At 42.8% G+C, this 18,584-nt stretch overlaps 1 protein-coding gene across 2 annotated transcripts in view; it reads right to left on the reverse strand.

The window, feature by feature from the left end:
* LOC126335296 (transport and Golgi organization protein 6 homolog) overlaps positions 1–18,584 on the reverse strand; it is a 103,914-nt gene that overhangs the window by 20,982 nt on the left and 64,348 nt on the right. For both annotated transcript variants that reach the window (XM_049998392.1, XM_049998391.1), the window contains exons 9-10: positions 5,803–6,169; positions 4,068–4,459 (exon numbers count right to left, since the gene is read on the reverse strand). In XM_049998392.1, coding sequence (XP_049854349.1) covers positions 4,068–4,459; positions 5,803–6,169 — 759 coding nt within the window. The remainder of the gene's footprint in view (positions 1–4,067; positions 4,460–5,802; positions 6,170–18,584) is intronic.

An 18,584-nucleotide genomic window follows, 5' to 3' on the forward strand; every position in this document is an offset into this window, starting at 1 on the left:
CGTCGATAACAGTACCATCGGCACTGCGCAGCGAAGGTATTGACTGCGTCTTGCCGCTTGTGTATTTTACATACGACCAGAATTTCTTCGGATTTTCTACCAAATTTCGAGACAATGTTTCATTGTGGAACCTATTAAAGGCATCTCGCATCGAAGTACGTGCCAAATTTCGCGCGTCTGTAAATTTTAGCCCATCTTCGGGATTTCGCGTTCTTCTGAACTTCGCATGCTTTTTCCGTTGCCTCTGCAACAGCGTTCAGACCTTTTTTGTGTACCACGGGGGATCCGTTCCATCTCTTACCAATTTATGAGGTATGAATCTCTCAATTGCTGCTGCTACTATATCTTTGAATTTGAGCCACATCTCGTCTACATTCGCATAGTCAGTTCGGAAGGAATGGAAATTGTCTTTTAGGAAGGCTTCTAGTGGCACTTTATCCGCTTTTTTAAATAAAATTATTTTGCGTTTGTTTCTGATGGGTTTGGAAGAAATGGTATTGAGCCTAGCTACAATGACCTTGTGATCACTAATCCCTGTATCAGTCATGATGCTCTCTATCAGCTCTGGATTGTTTGTGGCCAAGAGGTCAAGTGTGTTTTCGCAACCATTTACAATTCGCGTGGGTTCGTGGACTAACTGCTCGAAATAATTTTCGGAGAATGCATTTAGGACAATCTCGGAAGACGTTTTGTGCCTACCACCGGTTTTGAACAAGTATTTTTGCCAACATACCGAGGGTAGGTTGAAGTCCCCACCAACTATAACCGTATGAGTGGGGTATTTATTTGTTACGAGACTCGAACTTTCTCTGAACTGTTCCGCAACTGTATCATCGGAGTCTGGGGGTCGGTAGAAGGAGCCAATTATTAACTTAATTCGGCTGTTAAGTATAACCTCCGCCCACACCAATTCGCACGGAGTATCTACTTCGACTTCACTACAAGATAAACCACTACTGACAGACACAAACACTCCACCACCAATTCTGCCTAATCTATCTTTCCTGAACACCGTCTGAGACTTCGTAAAAATTTCTGCAGAACTTATTTCAGGCTTTAGCCAGCTTTCTGTACCTATAACGATATCAGCTTCTGTGCTTTCTATTAGCGCTTGAAGCTCAGGGACTTTTCCAGTGCAACTACAACAATTTACAACTATAATTCTGACTGTTCCTTGATCCAAGCACGTCCTGTAATTGCCAAGCACCCTTTGACATTGCAGCCCATCCCGCACTTTCCCGAGGCCTTCTAACCTAAAAAACCGCCCAGTCCACGCCACACAGCCTCCGCTACCCGTGTAGCCGCCAGCTGAGTGTAGTGAACTCCTGACCTATTCAGCGGAACCCGAAACCCCACCACCCTATGGCGCAAGTCAAGGAATCTGCAGCCAATACGGTCGCAAAACCGTCTGAGCCTCTGATTCAGACCCTCCACCCGGCTCTGCACCAAAGGTCCGCAGTCGGTTCTGTCAACGATGCTGCAGATGGTGAGCTCTGCCTTCATCTCGTAAGCAATACCGGCAGCCTTCACCAAATCAGATAGCCGCTGGAATCCAGAGAGAATTTCCTCAGATCCAAAGCGACACACGTCATTAGTGCCGACATGTGCCACCACCTGCAGCTGGCTGCACCCTGTGCTCTTCATGGCATCCGGAAGGACCCTTTCCACATCAGGAATGACTCCTCCCGGAGTGCACACGGAGTGCACACTGGATTTCTTCCCCTCCTTAGCCGCCGTATCCCTAAGGGGCCCCATTACGCGCCTAACATTGGAGCTCCCAACTACCAGTAATCCCACCCTCTGCGATTGCCCGGACCTTGAAGGCTGAGAATGATCCTCTGAAACAGGGCAGGCAGCTGCATCTGGCTCAGCCAGAGACAGTGCCTGAAACCTGTTTGTCAGACGCGCCGGGGAGGCTTTCTGATCAGCCTCCGGGGACGCCTTTCGCTGCCTGCCACGCCTTGGAACGACCTCCCAATCAACCACAGGCGAGGGCTCAGCCCCACTGCGGGCAGCAACCGGGGCAACCACAGCGGCAGACCGATCTGGGGACAGACGGGACAAGGTTGACATCCCCGTGATACCCGAGTCCGGCTCCCCACAATGGTGCCCATTGGCAACAGCCTCAAGCTGCGCGACCGAAGTCAGCGCCGATTGCAGCTGTGAGCTTCAACTTAACATTTCCCTACTCTCATCGCCCATACCATTCCTTCCAAGTCCAGATCGTGTAATGACTTCTGTCACCTAACCACCCCCCCCCCCCCTTCCCCGCCATGTGGGCATTCCCTCCCTCCCACCCACCACATTATCTTTCCTGTTTCCATTTGCCCTGAATGAGAACTCATGAAAAGTGATTATAGTGCTGCAGTACGGGAATAAATAGCATGAGCACTTTCACGAAGAAAACTGTTGGAAACAAAGATGTGGAATAAGAAAAGAAGGTGTCAGTCAGTACAGTGACTAATCTCCCAAATCCTTCCAGAAATAAAGGCTAAGTTTACAAATATTTTTAACTGGTGACATATATGAAATTAACTGTCTGATGCAGGGTATTCTGAGGGATAAAACTATTATGAAAAAACCTGATTACAGTGAGTGAAAGAAACTGACAGCTCAGGGCAGGGAAGCTGATGAGACATTATTAATTTCTGGAATCACTCAAAAGGAAGATTTTATTATTGTTACATAGACAAAAGGAAATATAAATCTGAGGCAGAAAGACAAATCCCTTCTTGGCAATATTTCTCACATACACTATGTGATCAAAAGTATCTGGACACCCCCAAAAACATACGTTTTTCATATTGGGTGCACTAGGTACACCATATCAGTGACCTGAGCAGTCATTAGACATTGTGAGGGAGCAGAATGAATGCTCCACGGAACTCACGGTCTTCAAATATGGTCAGGTGATTGGATGTCACTTGTGCCGTATGTCTGTACACGAGATTTCCACACTCCTAAACATCCCTAGGTGCACTGTTTCCAATGTGATAGTCAAGTGGGGATGTGAAGGGACATGTACAGCACAAAAGCGAATAGGATGAGCTCATCTGTTGACTGACAGACCACCGACAGTTGAAGAGGATCGTAATGTGCAATAAGCAGACATCTATCCAGACCATCACACAGGAATTCCAAATTGCATCAGGATCCTCTGCAAGTACTATGACAGTTAGGTAGGACGCGAGAAAACTTGGCTTCATATTCGAGCGGCTGCTCATAAGCCAAACATTACACTGGTATATGCAAATGACACCTCACTTGGTGTAAGGAGCATAAACATTGGACAATTGAACAGTAGAAAAAAATTGTGTGGAGTGACAAATCACGATACACCATGAGGCAATCCAATGGCAGGGTGTGGGTATGGCGATTGCCCGGTGATCATCATCTGCCAGCGTGTGCAGTGTCAACAATAAATTCGGAGACAGTCATGTTATGGTGTGGTCTTGTTTCTCATGGAGGGTAATTGCACCCCTTGTTGTTTTGTATGGCACTATCACAGCACAGGCCTACACTGATGTTTTAAAGTATCTTCTTGCTTCCCACTGTTGAAGAGCATTTGGGGGATGCTGATGCATCTTTCAACACAATCAAGTACCTGTCCATAATCCAAGGCCTGTGGCGGAGTGTTTACATGACAATAACATCCCTGTAATGGACTGTCCTGCACAGAGTCCTGACCTGAATCCTACAGAACATTTTTGGGATGTTTTCGAACGCCAACTTCGTGGTAGGCTTCATCGATACCTCTCCTCAGTGCAGCATTCCGTGAAGACTGGGCTACCATTCCCTAAGAAACCTTCCAGCACCTGATGGAACATATGCCTATGAGAGCGGAAGCTGTCATCAAGGCAAAGGGTGGCCCAACACAGTACTGAATTTCAGCATTACCGATGGCGGGCGCCACGAACTTTTAAGTCTTTTTCAGCCAGATGTCTGAATACTTTTGATCACATTATATATTCACATGCTTCTAAACTGGAAGTTTTACTTTTCAATTTTTCATGATTTTAGTTAGTGTTCAAACAAAAACCACTAATCATTACAGTAGCTTTACTCACCGTGTCACATATCATTTTCAGTGGTTCCACAATGCTCTCAAAAAGAGCACCTTCAAGTGGAGTGTTGGCTGAACTGTTGACAGCCACACTCAAGATCATGAGAACAATGAACAGGTGTTCATCCAGGCTGTCATCACAGTCTGAAGAAACTGTACTGGCAGCGTCACCATTCTCAACCGTTGTCCGCTCTGCTAGCTGGCGTGCATCTTTTTCCAATATAAAGAAAATATACCGCACCAAGTAATTTGGATCGCTAAAAATTTTCTGCTTCACATAGTCACTCTCTGACAGTGCAGTGAGCAACTGTGCTGCTATAATAGTTCTTTCACTGTCACATTCTGTTGGTACCTTGATGCGGCATGTGGCAGGGTTCGGGAAAGATGTTGCACCTCCTGCGATATAAAGTGAGAATTAATATTTCCATTGTACTCACATTACTTGAATGTGTTTTATCTTAAAAATGTGAATAAACCACTACTACATTTTCATTCACTGGTTTCTTCATCATGCCTATGATATCAACTTGACCACACACACGAACAAGTTTTCTTCATTTATGAAGTTATTGCATGTGGATGCTCTGTAATGTCATAAACTTTGATGTTGGCAAGAAACTACTCATGAAAATGAAATTAATGTTTTGAACTTTTGACAATTCTTTGCATCAATATTATAACTACAAATTAAATTTGGAAAACACTCCAGTTTTCCTGAGAAATCCAAAGTGCATTGAAAGAGAAGTTCGCTGCAAAATGATTTGCCTGATCTATCTTTTTCCATATTTATATATTAAAAACAAAGATTCCAAGACTTACCAAGCGGGAAAGCGCCCGTAGACAGGCACAATAAAATAACACACAAACACACACACAAAATTTCTAGCTTTCGCAACCAACGGTTGCTTCTTCAGGAAAGAGGGAAAGAGAGGGAAAGACGAAAGGATGTGGATTTTAAGGGAGAGGGTAAGGAGTCATCCCAATCCCGGGAGCGGAAAGACTTACCGTAGGGGGAAAAAAGGACAGGTGTACACACACACACACACACACACACACACACACACACACACACACACATGGGTGTATGTGCGCGAGTGTACACCTGTCCTTTTTTCCCCCTACGGTAAGTCTTACCGCTCCCGGGATTGGAATGACTCCTTACCCTCTCCCTTAAAACCCACATCCTTTCGTCTTTCCCTCTCCTTCCCTCTTTCCTGAAGAAGCAACCGTTGGTTGCGAAAGCTAGAAATTTTGTGTGTGTGTTTGTGTGTTATTTTATTGTGCCTGTCTACGGGCGCTTTCCCGCTTGGTAAGTCTTGGAATCTTTGTTTTTAATGTATTTTTCCCATGTGGAAGTTTCTTTCTATTTTTTTCCCATATTTACTTTCACTGAAGAGAAGTTCTGTAATTGTGACAACTCATTGATTACAACTACTACAAAATACAGCTAAATCAGCTTGTATTTCACTCCACTAAATCAGCCTGCAAGTGTGTCATATTATGGTCAAGGCAATGACAGCAAGGATTCAAGTAAGAGCTCTCATGCCCAAAACAATTTGGCACAGAATTATCAAATTCAAAAATGTGTTACTTTAGGGCTAATATACAGTAAACTTTATATTCCAAATACGAAGACTACTCTAATGTTACCTTACCTGTATACTAGCATAACCTCTTTTCACTCAACACACTAAATAACAAGAGTATTACTGTGAAATTCAAACTTAAAGAGAACAAACCATCATCTTGTGCATTGTCCAGAGGCTCAAAGAAGACATGAAGCAAGGCAAGGAACAAGTTAGTTGTTATCTCTCCTGTCTTGTCAGCATTGTTGAGGAGCTCAAAGACACAATCAGCAGTGTTCTCAAATGCCTCTCGGCCAGATGGTGGTGAGGGAACACGCATCTTGCCTCCTTTTGCACTAACAATACCATCCCTTTCACGCACTTCCACGCCACCACCAGAAGCAAAACAGAACTCATACAGTGGATTCATCTGTAGCAGTCCATCACTCCCACTTTCGTCACCAAAGATGAATGATCTGAATACATCCCCGAACACCTCAGATCTGAAGTTGCACAAGATTCTTGACAGCAAGTCTTCCACCTGGTACAGTAAGAAAAACATAACCAGATCAGCATACACTTACTAGACATACTATAGTAGCTATTACTGCATCTTTCTAGAGATTTGGAGGTTTTCATGTTTCGTTCCATAAAATTTTTCAGTTTTTTAAACTTCCTATGTGCAGAACACTATTATCCTAAAAATCTTTAAGTGTTGGTGGATACTGAATTTAAATTTAAAATCATTTCTCATAATTAATGACAATATTATAAAAGGGATAGATTGCTACTCACCGTGTAGTGTAGATGTAGAGTCACAAACAGGCCCAACAAAAGGACTGCTGAACACACAAGCTTTTAAAAAGACTGCTAAACGCCTACACTTTTAAAAAGACTGCTAAACGCCTACGCTTTTAAAAAGACTGCCAAACGCCTACGCTTTTAAAAACACTGCCAAACACCTAAGCTTTTAAAAAGACTGCTAAACACGTAAGCTTTCAGCCAAAAGGCCTTCTTGAGTATGTAAAACACACACACACACACACACACACACACACACACACACAGATATTCACACAAACACAATTTGCACACACGACCACTGTTCTGGCCTCTGAGGCCAGACTGCGAACAACTGTGAACGATGGTTGAAGCAATTTGGTTGGTGATGGAAAGGAGGAGGCTGGGATGGGGAGGGATGGGAGGAAAGGGGTGGGGGATGGCGAAGTGCTTCTTGTGGAAGCGTTTAGAGACATTATGGAGAGAGGGTAGGGTAGTCAGTAGATTAGGAGGAGGGTGGGGAGGGGTGGGAAAAGAGTGTGGAGAAAGAGAAGAGTAAAAAGACAGTGGGTGCTTTGGTGGAATAGAAGGCTAGTGCTGGAATGGGTACAGGGAAGGATGAGCGGGGGAAGGACAGTGACTAATGATGGTTGAGGACCACGAGGTTATGGGAACATAGGATATATTACAGGGAGAGTTCCGATCTGTGCGGTTCAGAGAAGCTGGTGTTGGTAGGAAGGATCCAGATGGCACAGGCTGTGAAGCAGTCAGTGACATGAAGAACGTTTTTTGGGCAGCGTGCTCAGCAACCGGGTGGTGGTGTTTCTTGGTCACAGTTTTTAGATGGCCATTCATGTGGACAGCCAGCTTGTTGGCTGTCATGCCAATGTAGAATGCAGCAAAGTGGTTGCAGTGGTGTAATATACACAACTTCTTTTACAGGTATAGGTTATACTTGTGACAGGACTGGAGTAGGTGGTGGTGGTGGTAGGAGGATGTATAGTACTGGTCTTGCAAGTAGGTCTACTACAGAGAAATTAATTATGTTGTGAAGGGTTGGGAGGAGAGATGGACGAGGATCTTGTGCAGGTGTAGTGGGCAGAAGAACATCACTCTGGGAGGGGTAGGAAGGTTAGTGGGTAGGATAATCTACATTTCAGGTCGCAATGAGAGGCAGCCAAAACCCTGTTGGAGAAGCTGATTCACTTGCTCCAGTCCTGGGTGGTACTGAACCGTGAGAGAAGTGCTTCTTTGTTATCGCACAGTGGGTATGTGGGAGATGGTAGGTGATTGGAGAGAGAAGGCTTGGGGGATCTGTCTCTGAACAAGGTTGGGAGGGTAATTTTGGTCTGTGAAGGCCTCAGTGAGATCCTTGGTATATTTGGAGCTGGACTATGCATCACTACAGATGAGATGAACTCGAGTGGTTAGGCTGTGTGGAAGGGACTTCTTTGTATGGAATGGGTTGCAACTGTCAAAGTGGATGCTTTGTTATTGGCAGTAGGTTTGATGTATGAGGGCAAGTCAAAGTAGTTATAAAATTTTATTGTAATCAAATAGGAAACTTACAAAAACTTAATTTTTTGACAGTCTCCTTGCATTTCAATGCACTTGATCCATCATTGTACAAGCTCCCTGATGTCCTCATAAAAGAAGGTTCTCAGTCGAGTTGCGAGCCAGGAATGCACCACTTCTTTCACTGCTTTGTCTGAGGCCAATCAATGGCCCCTTAATGCCTGTTTGAGTGGACCAAACAAATGATAGTCAGAACAGTAAGAAGGGGCAAGATTGGGACTATATGGTGAATGATCCAGTACTTCAAATGTGAGTTTCTGGACCATTTCAGCAATGTGGGCAGCAGTATGCGGACGGGCATTGCTGTGCAGCACCACAACACCATTGGACAATAAGCATCTTATTGTAACGTACACTGTTTATTGTTTTGCCCTTTTCCCCATAATGTTCCAGTACTGGACCTTGTGCATCCCAAAAAACTGTAAGCATCAGTTTTCCTGCGAACTTGAATGTTTCCATTCCATACTCTGCCGTTTACTCATAATGATGGATCCATGTTTCACCACCAGTAATGATACTGTCTAAGAAGTTATCCCCTTCGTTGCCATAGCGATCCAAATGGTTTTTGCAGATGTCCTAGCGCATTTGTTTATGCAACTGTGATAGTTGTTTGGGGATCCATCTTGCACAAACTTTATGAAACCCAAGTCTGTTGTGGATACCGTGACTAATTTGCAGACGATGTGCCACTTTGTCAATAGTTAATTGTCTAAGTGAATCATTTCACGTGAATGCTCAATGGTTTCTTCATTTGTGGCGGTAAACAGTCATCTGGCTCCTTCATTCTGCGTAACACTTGTGCGACCATTTCGGAATTTTTCAATCCATTCGTAGACACTCCATTGTGACATAACACTGTTCCCGTATTGTACCGAAAGTCTTTGATGAATTTAGGCCCGATATACCTGCCGACCACAAAAAACGGATCACTGAAAGTTGCCTTTCTTTGGTGCAAATAGACAGTGGAGCAGCTATGATTAACAGCACAGCAGAGATAATGAAATTAACCTAGCAGCTTGAAAATTGCAAAGATACAACAGCAAATAAACAAAGCATGCATCATGCATCATCAACGTGAAACGACAGTACTACCAAAATAAACAAAAATATAACTAAATTGTGGATAATAATTGACTTACCCTCATAGAAAGAGGTACTGGTGTAACTTGACATAGGATGGTACCAAGTGTGTGCTTATTGCTGCACCACAAATTTGTTTGTAGGTGCTTCTTTCAAAGGTGAAGTAACTGTGGGTGAGGTTGGTAATGGTGACCAGGAAGCAGGTTTTAGGTTTGGAATGCATCAGGTGTTGGGGAAAGGTAGTGTTCAATAGTGCCAAGGTCATGGGCATCAGGGATCTTAGTATTAAGGTATGGTCAGTTGGCTGAATTGGGAGAGGGGACTAAACAATGAAGTCATCGGTCCCATCAGATTAGGGAAGGATGGGGAAGTTGGCCATGCCCTTTCAAAGGAACCACCCATGCATTTGCCTGAAGCGATTTGGGGAAAACATGGAAACCTAAATCAGGATGGCTGGAAGCGGGGTTGAACCGTTGTCCTCCCAAATGCGTGTCCAGTGTGCTAACCACTGCGCCACCTCACTCAGTAATGTAAAGGGAGGTGGCAGCAATTATGATGAGAAGGGCACTGTGTGGTACACGAACAGGATGTGAAGAGTGCCAGTGGAGGAGGATAGGATGCATGCAATTGGCTGAAGGTTTACAAGAGCAGAGAGAGAGAGAGAGAGAGAGAGAGAGAGAGAGAGAGAGAGAGAGAGAGAGAGAGAGAGAGAGAGAGAGAGAGAGACTCTGGGAAGATGTGTTGGGATGGGTTTAAGGATTTGAGGAGAGACTGGAAATCCTGTTGCATTTCTGGAATGGAATCACTGTGGCAGAGTTGTAGGTGGATGACTGATAGCTGTTTGAGTCCTTCCCCGATTATTTTAGGTGGTGGATTGAGGTTCTCTCTGTGGATGTAAGGTTAGCTTGTATATTGAGGGATTTGAGGAATGATGACGAGGCAAGGTTCTACGTGTAGAGTTGGTGGACAGGAGCAGGAGGCGAGGAGGCTGGGGGGGTTTCTTGAGGTGGTGGTGTGCTTGGTGCTCTAGTTCCTGGAGGGCTAGAGCTTCCTTGTGAGAAATGGGATACAGGAGTTTGGGATTGAACTGAAGGAGAATTTTACGGATGGAGTGTGACTGAGCAGGTGAGGTCAGTGTGAGCAAACTGGAATCAGAGAAGAGAAAGAGTGGAAGGGATGGGGTCCCTTCCCATCTATCCACTTCCCTGTTCCCACTCCAGCACTACACGGCCTTCTATTCCACTGACACACCCACAGTATTTACACTTCTCTCCTCTTCCACTCCGTTCTCCCACCCCTCTCTGTTCTCTGTCTAATCTGCTGACTGAGCCTAGTTGCCCTAAACTCTCTCCGCCATGTCCCTATACGCCCCCACAAGCAGCACTCTGTTGTCCCCCAGCCCTATCTTCCTATCCCTCCCCCTCCCCACCCCAGCCTCCACCTTTCCATCATCAACCAGATTGCTTCTCCTATCATGTACAGTTGCTTGCGCACGTGTATGTGTGTGTGTGTGGGCGCGCGCACATACACGCACGCTGTCTGCTTCAGAGACCTTTTGGCTGAAAACTTACTTGTTTAGCAGTTTTTCTGTTGTGCCTGTCTGTAATTGAACATCTCCACTATATTGTAAGCAGCAATCTATCCTTTTCATAATACTGTCATTATTGCATCCTGGATTTTCCACTGTTTGATTTCTCACATTCAACAATTTATGTATTTAAGTTGTGCACAATTCCAACAATATCTGTTATTGGAAAGAGTGGAAGGGATGGGATCCCTTCCCATCTATCCTCTTCCCTGTTCCCACTCCAGCACTACACGGCCTTCTATTCCACTGACACACCCGCAGTATTTATACTTCATCTCTGCTTCAGAGACCTTTTGGCTGAAAACATTGTGCCTCAATGTATATCCTGATTGGAAAGATCCAAATATCTTCTAACTTAGCAATGTATAAGTTGTAACTAATCACCTTTTATCTTTCTCAGTTTCAACAGCAAAATATACCTCAACCATTGAATACATTTTATTTAAGCATTTGTAAACAAGCATAATTTTGTGTATTATGAAAAAATGCATATGCTCTTCTGCAAATAGTGAGCAATGTCAAGAACACAGCACAGTTATTAATGAAGACTGTCTAAGAGTACGCTGCATATGGGGATATCTTTGGAAAGAACCCATTTGCTGTGGAAGCAAGACAGAAGTTGTTTTTCTGAAATGACTCATCAGCTCTCTCACACTTCCACTGCTGACTGCTTTTAAAATTGTTGCACATACAGTCTAAAACCTGGTAGTGCCTATGTTACTATCTGTGCTATGTCCTCATATGGTGAGCCCTTCCCTTTGTTCTATCATAAGAACAGAGGTCTTTGCTCAATTAGTAATCAATTCAGTATATGCACTATGTGATCAGAAGTATCCAGACATCCCCAAAAACATTTGTTTTTCATATTAGGTGCATTGTGGTACCACCTACTGCCAGATGCTCCATATCAGCAAACTCTGTAGTCATTAGACATTGTGAGAGAGCAGCATGGGGTGCTCCGCAGAACTCACGGACTTCGAACATGGTCATCTGTCTGTACGCGAGATTTCCACTCCCCCAAACATCCCTAGGTCCTCTGTTTCCAACATAATTGTCAAGTGGAAATGTCAAGGGACACATATAGCACAAAAGCATACAGGCCGACCTCATCTGTTGACTGACAGAGACCCGCCGACATTTGAAGAGAGTTGTGATGTGTAATAGGCAGACATCTATCCAGACCGTCACACAGAAATTCCAAATTGCATCAGGATCCTCTGCAAGTACTATGATAGTTAGGCAGGATGTGAGAAAACTTGGATTCATATTTGAGCAGCTGTTCATAAGCCACACATCACACCAGTATATGCCAAATGATGCCTTGCTTGGTGTAAGAAGCATAAACATTGAACGATTGGACAGTGTAAAAACTTTGTGTAGAGACGAATCACGGTACACAATGTGGCGATACAATGGCAGGGTGTGGGTATGGCGAATGCCTGGTGACCTTTATCTGCCAGCATGTGTAGCGTCAACAGTAAAATTTTGGAGGCATTGTTGTTATGGCGTGGTCTTGCTTTTCATGGAGGGGGCTTGCACCCCTAGTTGTTTTGCATGGCACTATCACAGCACACACCTAAATTGATCTTTTAAGCACCTTCTTGGTTCCCACTGTTGAAGAGCAATTCGAGGATGGTGACTGCATATTCCAACACAATCAAGCACCTGTTCATAATGCACAGCCTGTGGTGCAATGGTTACATAACAATAACATCCCTGTAATGGACTGTCCTGAACAGAGTCCTGACCTGAATCCTATAGAACGCCTTTGGGATGTTTTGGAATGCCGACTTCGTGCCAGGCCTCACCGACCGACATTGAAACATCTCCTCAGTGCAGCATCCCGTGAAGAATGGGCTGCCATTCCCCAAGAAACCTTCCACCATCTGACATATGCCTGCGAGGGTGGAAGCTGTCTTCAAGGCTAAGAACGGGCCAACATCATACTAAATTCCAGTATTACCGATGGAGGACGCCATGAACTTTTAAGTAAATTTTAGCCAGGTGTCCGGATACTTTTGATCACCTAGTGTATTACTGACAATGCAAGCACAGTTAAATAATTGTCACTTTTTAAACAGTAAGTTTTGCTGCCGGATACACTGTTATGTGCGGTTAATGTTTGTGTCATATTCAAGCACAGCAACAGTACTGCTCTGTGAATTTAACCAACTGTGAGGCAACATGTTCCCATTTTCATTGAGAAGTACCTACATATTACCACATACTTACACTGAAGTATTGACATTAGTTCAGAGCAATGAGTTTGCTATTCAAAATATGTGGACCTTTGGGGGGGGGGGGGGGGGGGGGGGAAATTGCTATGTTTTTACATACTCTGCTGCTCGGTGTGTACAGAATAGTCCTGCTGGACTAACAAGCACACTGTTAAAATATTTTGACATTATTCAGAATTAAAAAAAGAATTCTCTAAAATTCAATTGTGTGTGATTGCACATGTAACAGATGATTAGATATGCCTCTCACAAACCTCATGCAGTTGTCTCCTGACAGATTTTAACGGCTAATAGCAAGAAACAAAGAACTGATTCAAACATTTCACAAGTCTTGTGTTTACTGGCGTTGTGCTATCTTTCCAAAATACTATACACTTTCACGATAATGTACTGCATTCCTACAAGATGTTAATTTTGTACCATTGATATCAATGCTAATCAAATGTGTTGAACTGTGTATTTGTCACCCTGCACAGTACACAGAAAAATAATGATAATGGTCTAAGAACATTGTACTTGATAATGGCATGAAAACAGAAATCTAGATTGTACACAGTCAAATGGTGGTATATCCTTTCAAAAAATACTGTGACTATGGCTGAGCACCAACAAAAACTTTTTATTTTCCTCTATTAGCTCTTTCAACAAATGTTTCTCTTAAGAAACAGCAGCACACTTCCCACTAGTGAATAGATAACTTTTATATACATAAAGTTACAGGTGTAAATAAAATAGAAAGAAACTTCCACATGTGAAAAATATATTAAATATGTCTGAGTATGTCTGCTTGTGTGTGTGTATATATATATATGTGTGTGTGTGTGTGTGTGTGTGTGTGTGTTGTGTGTGTGTGTGTGTGTGTTGTGTGTGTGTGTGTGTGTGTGTGTGTGTGTGTGGAGTATATACCTATCCTTTTTTCCCCCTAAGGTAAGTCTTTCCGCTCCCGGGATTGGAATGACTCCTTACCCTCTCCCTTAAAACCCACATCCTTTCACCTTTCCTTTTCCTTCCCTCTTTCCTGACGAAGCAACCGCCGGTTGCGAAAGCTCGTAATTTTGTGTGTGCGTTTGTGTGTTATTTTATTGTGCCTGTCTACCGGCACTTTCCCACTTGATAAGTCTTGGAATCTTAATATAAAGTTACAGGTGGTTATAATTAAACTGATGGTGTTCCCAAGTGCTACAGTGTAGGCTGTGTACCTCACAGGACACTAAAACTTCGTAGGTACGTTCATTAACTGGTGCACTTACAAAGTGAAAAAAATAGCTGTTCCACTTTCTAACACCAGGTGAAAACATGGTGATGTAAGCAATCAGAATGTGTTGGTGGGTGTAGGGAAAGGGAAGGAATGATAAATACACGATAACAGTGGTTCTGGCATGTTTATTAGGATATGGTCACACATCATATCGCATTCTCTGCCAAGGTCTCTAACACCTTTCATCGTGACCTGAAATGTTGAATATCCTACCCACTACCCTTCCCACCCCCTTCCAGAGTGGTATTCCACTGCCCACCAATAACACACAGATATAGTTTTTATTTTGCAAATAAATTATTTCGCACATTCTTTAAAATCTACAATTTCCAATCATGCTGCACCCCTAACATGGCATGGTTGACAGTTGCAGCATATTGGGTGTAATCAGAACAGTATGTCATTCTATGCTATCCTACAGATCAGGAAGAGTTTGGATATGTCCCTGACAGACACTATCTTTCACATAGCCTCACAACCAGAAGTCACATGGATTTATGTCAGAGGCTCTGGAAAGCTACACATCTCAAAATTTCCTAGAGGTGATACAGTCATCACCAAAGATTTCTCAAAGCAAATCTTTCACCTGGAAAGTGACATGTGGTGTCGCCCTATCTGACGCAAAAATCATGGTGTGGACACAAATGCACTCTTGCAATGTTGGAATCGTGTTGTAGAAGGAGGTCCTTATAATATGCATATTTCACTGTACACGTAACAGGCCCACAGGGTGTCATCACTTCAACGAAAAACAGTCAAAGTTAAGAATCTTGTGGAACCACACCACAGTCACATAAGCAGAGTGTAGTGGATGTTCCTGCACAACGTGTTGTAGAGTAGAGCCCCATATGTGACAGTTCTGCACATTCACAACACAGCACAGAGTAAAAGGTGCAGCGTCCATTCAAAGAACTTTTCCGGCCACATATAGTTCATTTCCATGTGTACGAAAAAATGAAGGGAAAACTCATGACACTGTAGTCTATCTCTCGGGCTTCATTTGGTGCACATTCTGAATCGTTTTGGTATACTAGTGTACAATGAGCAACAGAAGCTTTTGAAGTGTTGATCGGGTGAGAGAAAACTTCCTTGACATATCTCAAGCACTGACTACAGAATTCAAGGCATGTGCTGCACCATCAACTATAGCTATAGCAACTTTGTCAACAACTGCCATGGGAATGGGCTGCCTCCTCCTCCTTGCTGCACCACCTAATTCACCCACATCTCCCAATTTGTTGATCATATTCTTTAATAATAATGTTGTTATCAGGAGAAAGAAAACACGTTCTATGGATCGGAGCATGGAATGCCAGATCCCTTAATCGGGCAGGTAGGTTAGAAAATTTAAAAAGGGAAATGGATAGGTTAAAGTTGGATATAGTGGGAATTAGTGAAGTTCGGTGGCAGGAGGAACATTACTTTTGGTCAGGTGAATACAGGGTTATAAATACAAAATCAAATCGGGGTAAGAAAAACACATAGGAATGCAAGTAAGCTACTACAAACAGCTTAGTGAACCCATTATTGTGGCCAAAATAGGTATGAAGTCCACGCCTACCACAGTATTACAAGTTTATATGCCAACTAGCTCTGCAGATGACGAAAAGATTGATGAAATGTATGATGACATAAAAGAAATTATTCAGATAGTGAAGGGAGATGAAAATTTAATAGTCATGGGTGACTGGAATTCAAGAGTAGGAAAAGGGAGAAAATGAAACATAGTACGTGAATATGGAACGGGAGTAAGGAATGAAAGAGGAAGCTGCCTGGTAGAATTTTGCACAGAGTGTAACTTAATCATAGCTAACACTTGGTTCAAGAATCATGAAAGAAGGTTGTATACGTGGAAGAAGCCTGGAGATACTGACAGATTTCAGATAGTTTACATAATGGCAAGACAAATATTCAGAAACCAGGTTTTAAGTTTTAAGACATTTCCAGGGGCAGATGTGGACTCTGACCACAATCTATTGGTTATGAACTGTAGATTAAACCTGAAGAAACTACAAAAAGGTGGTAAATTCAGGAGATGGGACCTGGATAAACTGAAAGAACCAGCAGTTGTAGAGAGCTTCAGGTACACAGTACAAGAAGAATGGGTAGCTTTGAGAGACGAAATAGTGAAGGTAGCAGAGGATCAAGTAGGTAAAAAGAAGACGGCTAATAGAAATCCTTGGGTAACAGAAGAGATATTGAATTTAATTGATGGAAGGAGAAAATACAAAAATGCAGTAAATAAAGCAAGCAAAAAAGAATACAAACGCCTCAAAAATGAGATCAGCAGGAAGTGTAAAATGGCTAAGCAGGGATGGCTAGTGGACAAATGTAAGGATGTAGAGGCTTATATTGCTATGGGTAAGACAGATACAGCCTTCAGGCAAATTAAAGAGCTCTTTGGAGAAAAGAGAACGACTCATTAATACCAAGAGCTCAGATGGAAATCGAGTAATAAGCAAAGAAGAGAAAGCAGAAAGGTGGCAGGAGAATATATGGTCTATACAAGGGCAAAGTCCTTGAGGGCAATATTATGGAAATGGAAGAGGATGTAGATGAAGATGTAATGGGAGATATGATACTGCGTGACGAGTTTGACAGGGCACTGAAAGACCTAAATCGAAACAAGGCCCCGGGAGTAGACAACATCCCATTAGAACTGACAGCCTTGGGAGAGCCAGGCCTAACAAAACTCTACCATCTAGTGAGCAACATGTATGAGACAGGCGAAATACTCTCAGACTTCAAGAAGAATATAATGATTCTAATCCCAAAGAAAGCAGGTGTTGGCAGATGTGAAAATAAACCAACTATCAGTTTAATAAGCCACGGCTGCAAAATACAGACACGAATTCTTTACAGATGTATGGAGAAACTGGAACAATACTGACCCTATGAGTTATCTTAGAAAATAGATTAAGGAAAGGCAAACCTACTTTTCTAGCATTTGTAGACTTAGAGAAAGCTTTTGACAATATTGACTGGAATACGCTCTTTCAAATTCTGAAGGTGGCAGGGGTAAAATACAGAGAGCGAAAAGCTATTTACAATTTGTACAGAAACCTGAGGGGAATGAAAGGGAAGCAGTGGTTGGGAAGGGAGTGAGACAGGGTTGTAGCCACTCCCCGATGTTATTCAATCTGTATATTGAGCAAGCACTGAAAGAAACAAAAGAAAAGTAGGAGTAGGAATTAAAATCCACGGAGAAGAAATAAAAACTTTGAGGTTTGCCGATGACATTGTAATTCTGTCAGAGACAGCAAAGAACTTGGAAGAGCAGTTGAACAGAATGGATAGTGTCTTGAAAGGAGGATATACGATGAACATCAACAGAAGCAAATTGAGGATAATGGAATGTAGTCAAATTAAATCGGGTGATGCTGTGGGAATTAGATTAGGAAATGAGAGGCTTAAAGTAGTAAATGAGTTTTGCTATTTGGGGAGCAAAGTAACTGATGATGGTTGGAGTAGAGAGGATATAAAATGTAGACTGGCAATGGCAAGGAAAGCGTTTCTGAAGAAGAGAAATTTGTTTACATCGAGTATAGATTTAAATGTCAGAAAGTCATTTCTGAAAGTATTTGTATGGAGTGTAGCCATGTATGGAAGTTAATCGTGGACGATAAATAGTTTAGACAAGAAGAGAATAGAAGCTTTCGAAATGTGGTGCTACAGAAGAATGCTGAAGATTAGGTGGGTAGAGCACATAACTATTGAGGAAGTATTGAATAGAATTGGGGAGAAGAGGAGTTTGTGGCACAACTTGACTAGAAGAATGGATCGGTTGGTAGGACATATTCTGAGGCATCAAGGGATCACCAATTTAGTACTGGAGGGCAGCGTGGAGGGTAAAAATCGTAGAGGGAGACCAAGAGATGAATACACTAAACAGATTCAGAAGGATGTAGGTTGCAGTAGTTAGTGGGAGATGAAGCTTGCACAGGATAGAGTAGCATGGAGAGCTGCATCAAACCAGTCTCTGGACTGAAGACCACAACAACAACAACAACGTTCTTTTACCCATTTATTAACAAGGAGTCTCTTTGCAGATGTTTCTGCCAGCAATATTCCCACAATGCAGCACTGCTATTGCTGCCATTCTGATAAAATAACTTTACCAGGAGTGCACTGTTTCTCTTCTAAATAGCCATTGTGTTACATACGCGAAGCACCACTTTCTTAACCCTTTACACCAACAGTCATTTCACAATAGAAATCAACAGGTGACAAACAGCATACTGACGTCAAAAAATTTGTAGTCAGACACAATGTCTTTTAAGACCTTACTTAAATGTGATACCTTTAGTTGGATATACAATAAATTTTAATCATCACCTGTAACAGCTGAAGTTATTTCAAGGGCAGAAGCTGAAGAGTAATTGTAAGCAACATATCAATATTAAACATGTACCAATATTTTCACACTTTTGCCACTCTA

Source organism: Schistocerca gregaria, chromosome 2, assembly GCF_023897955.1.
Source record: "Schistocerca gregaria isolate iqSchGreg1 chromosome 2, iqSchGreg1.2, whole genome shotgun sequence".
NCBI classification, from domain to species: domain Eukaryota; kingdom Metazoa; phylum Arthropoda; class Insecta; order Orthoptera; family Acrididae; genus Schistocerca; species Schistocerca gregaria.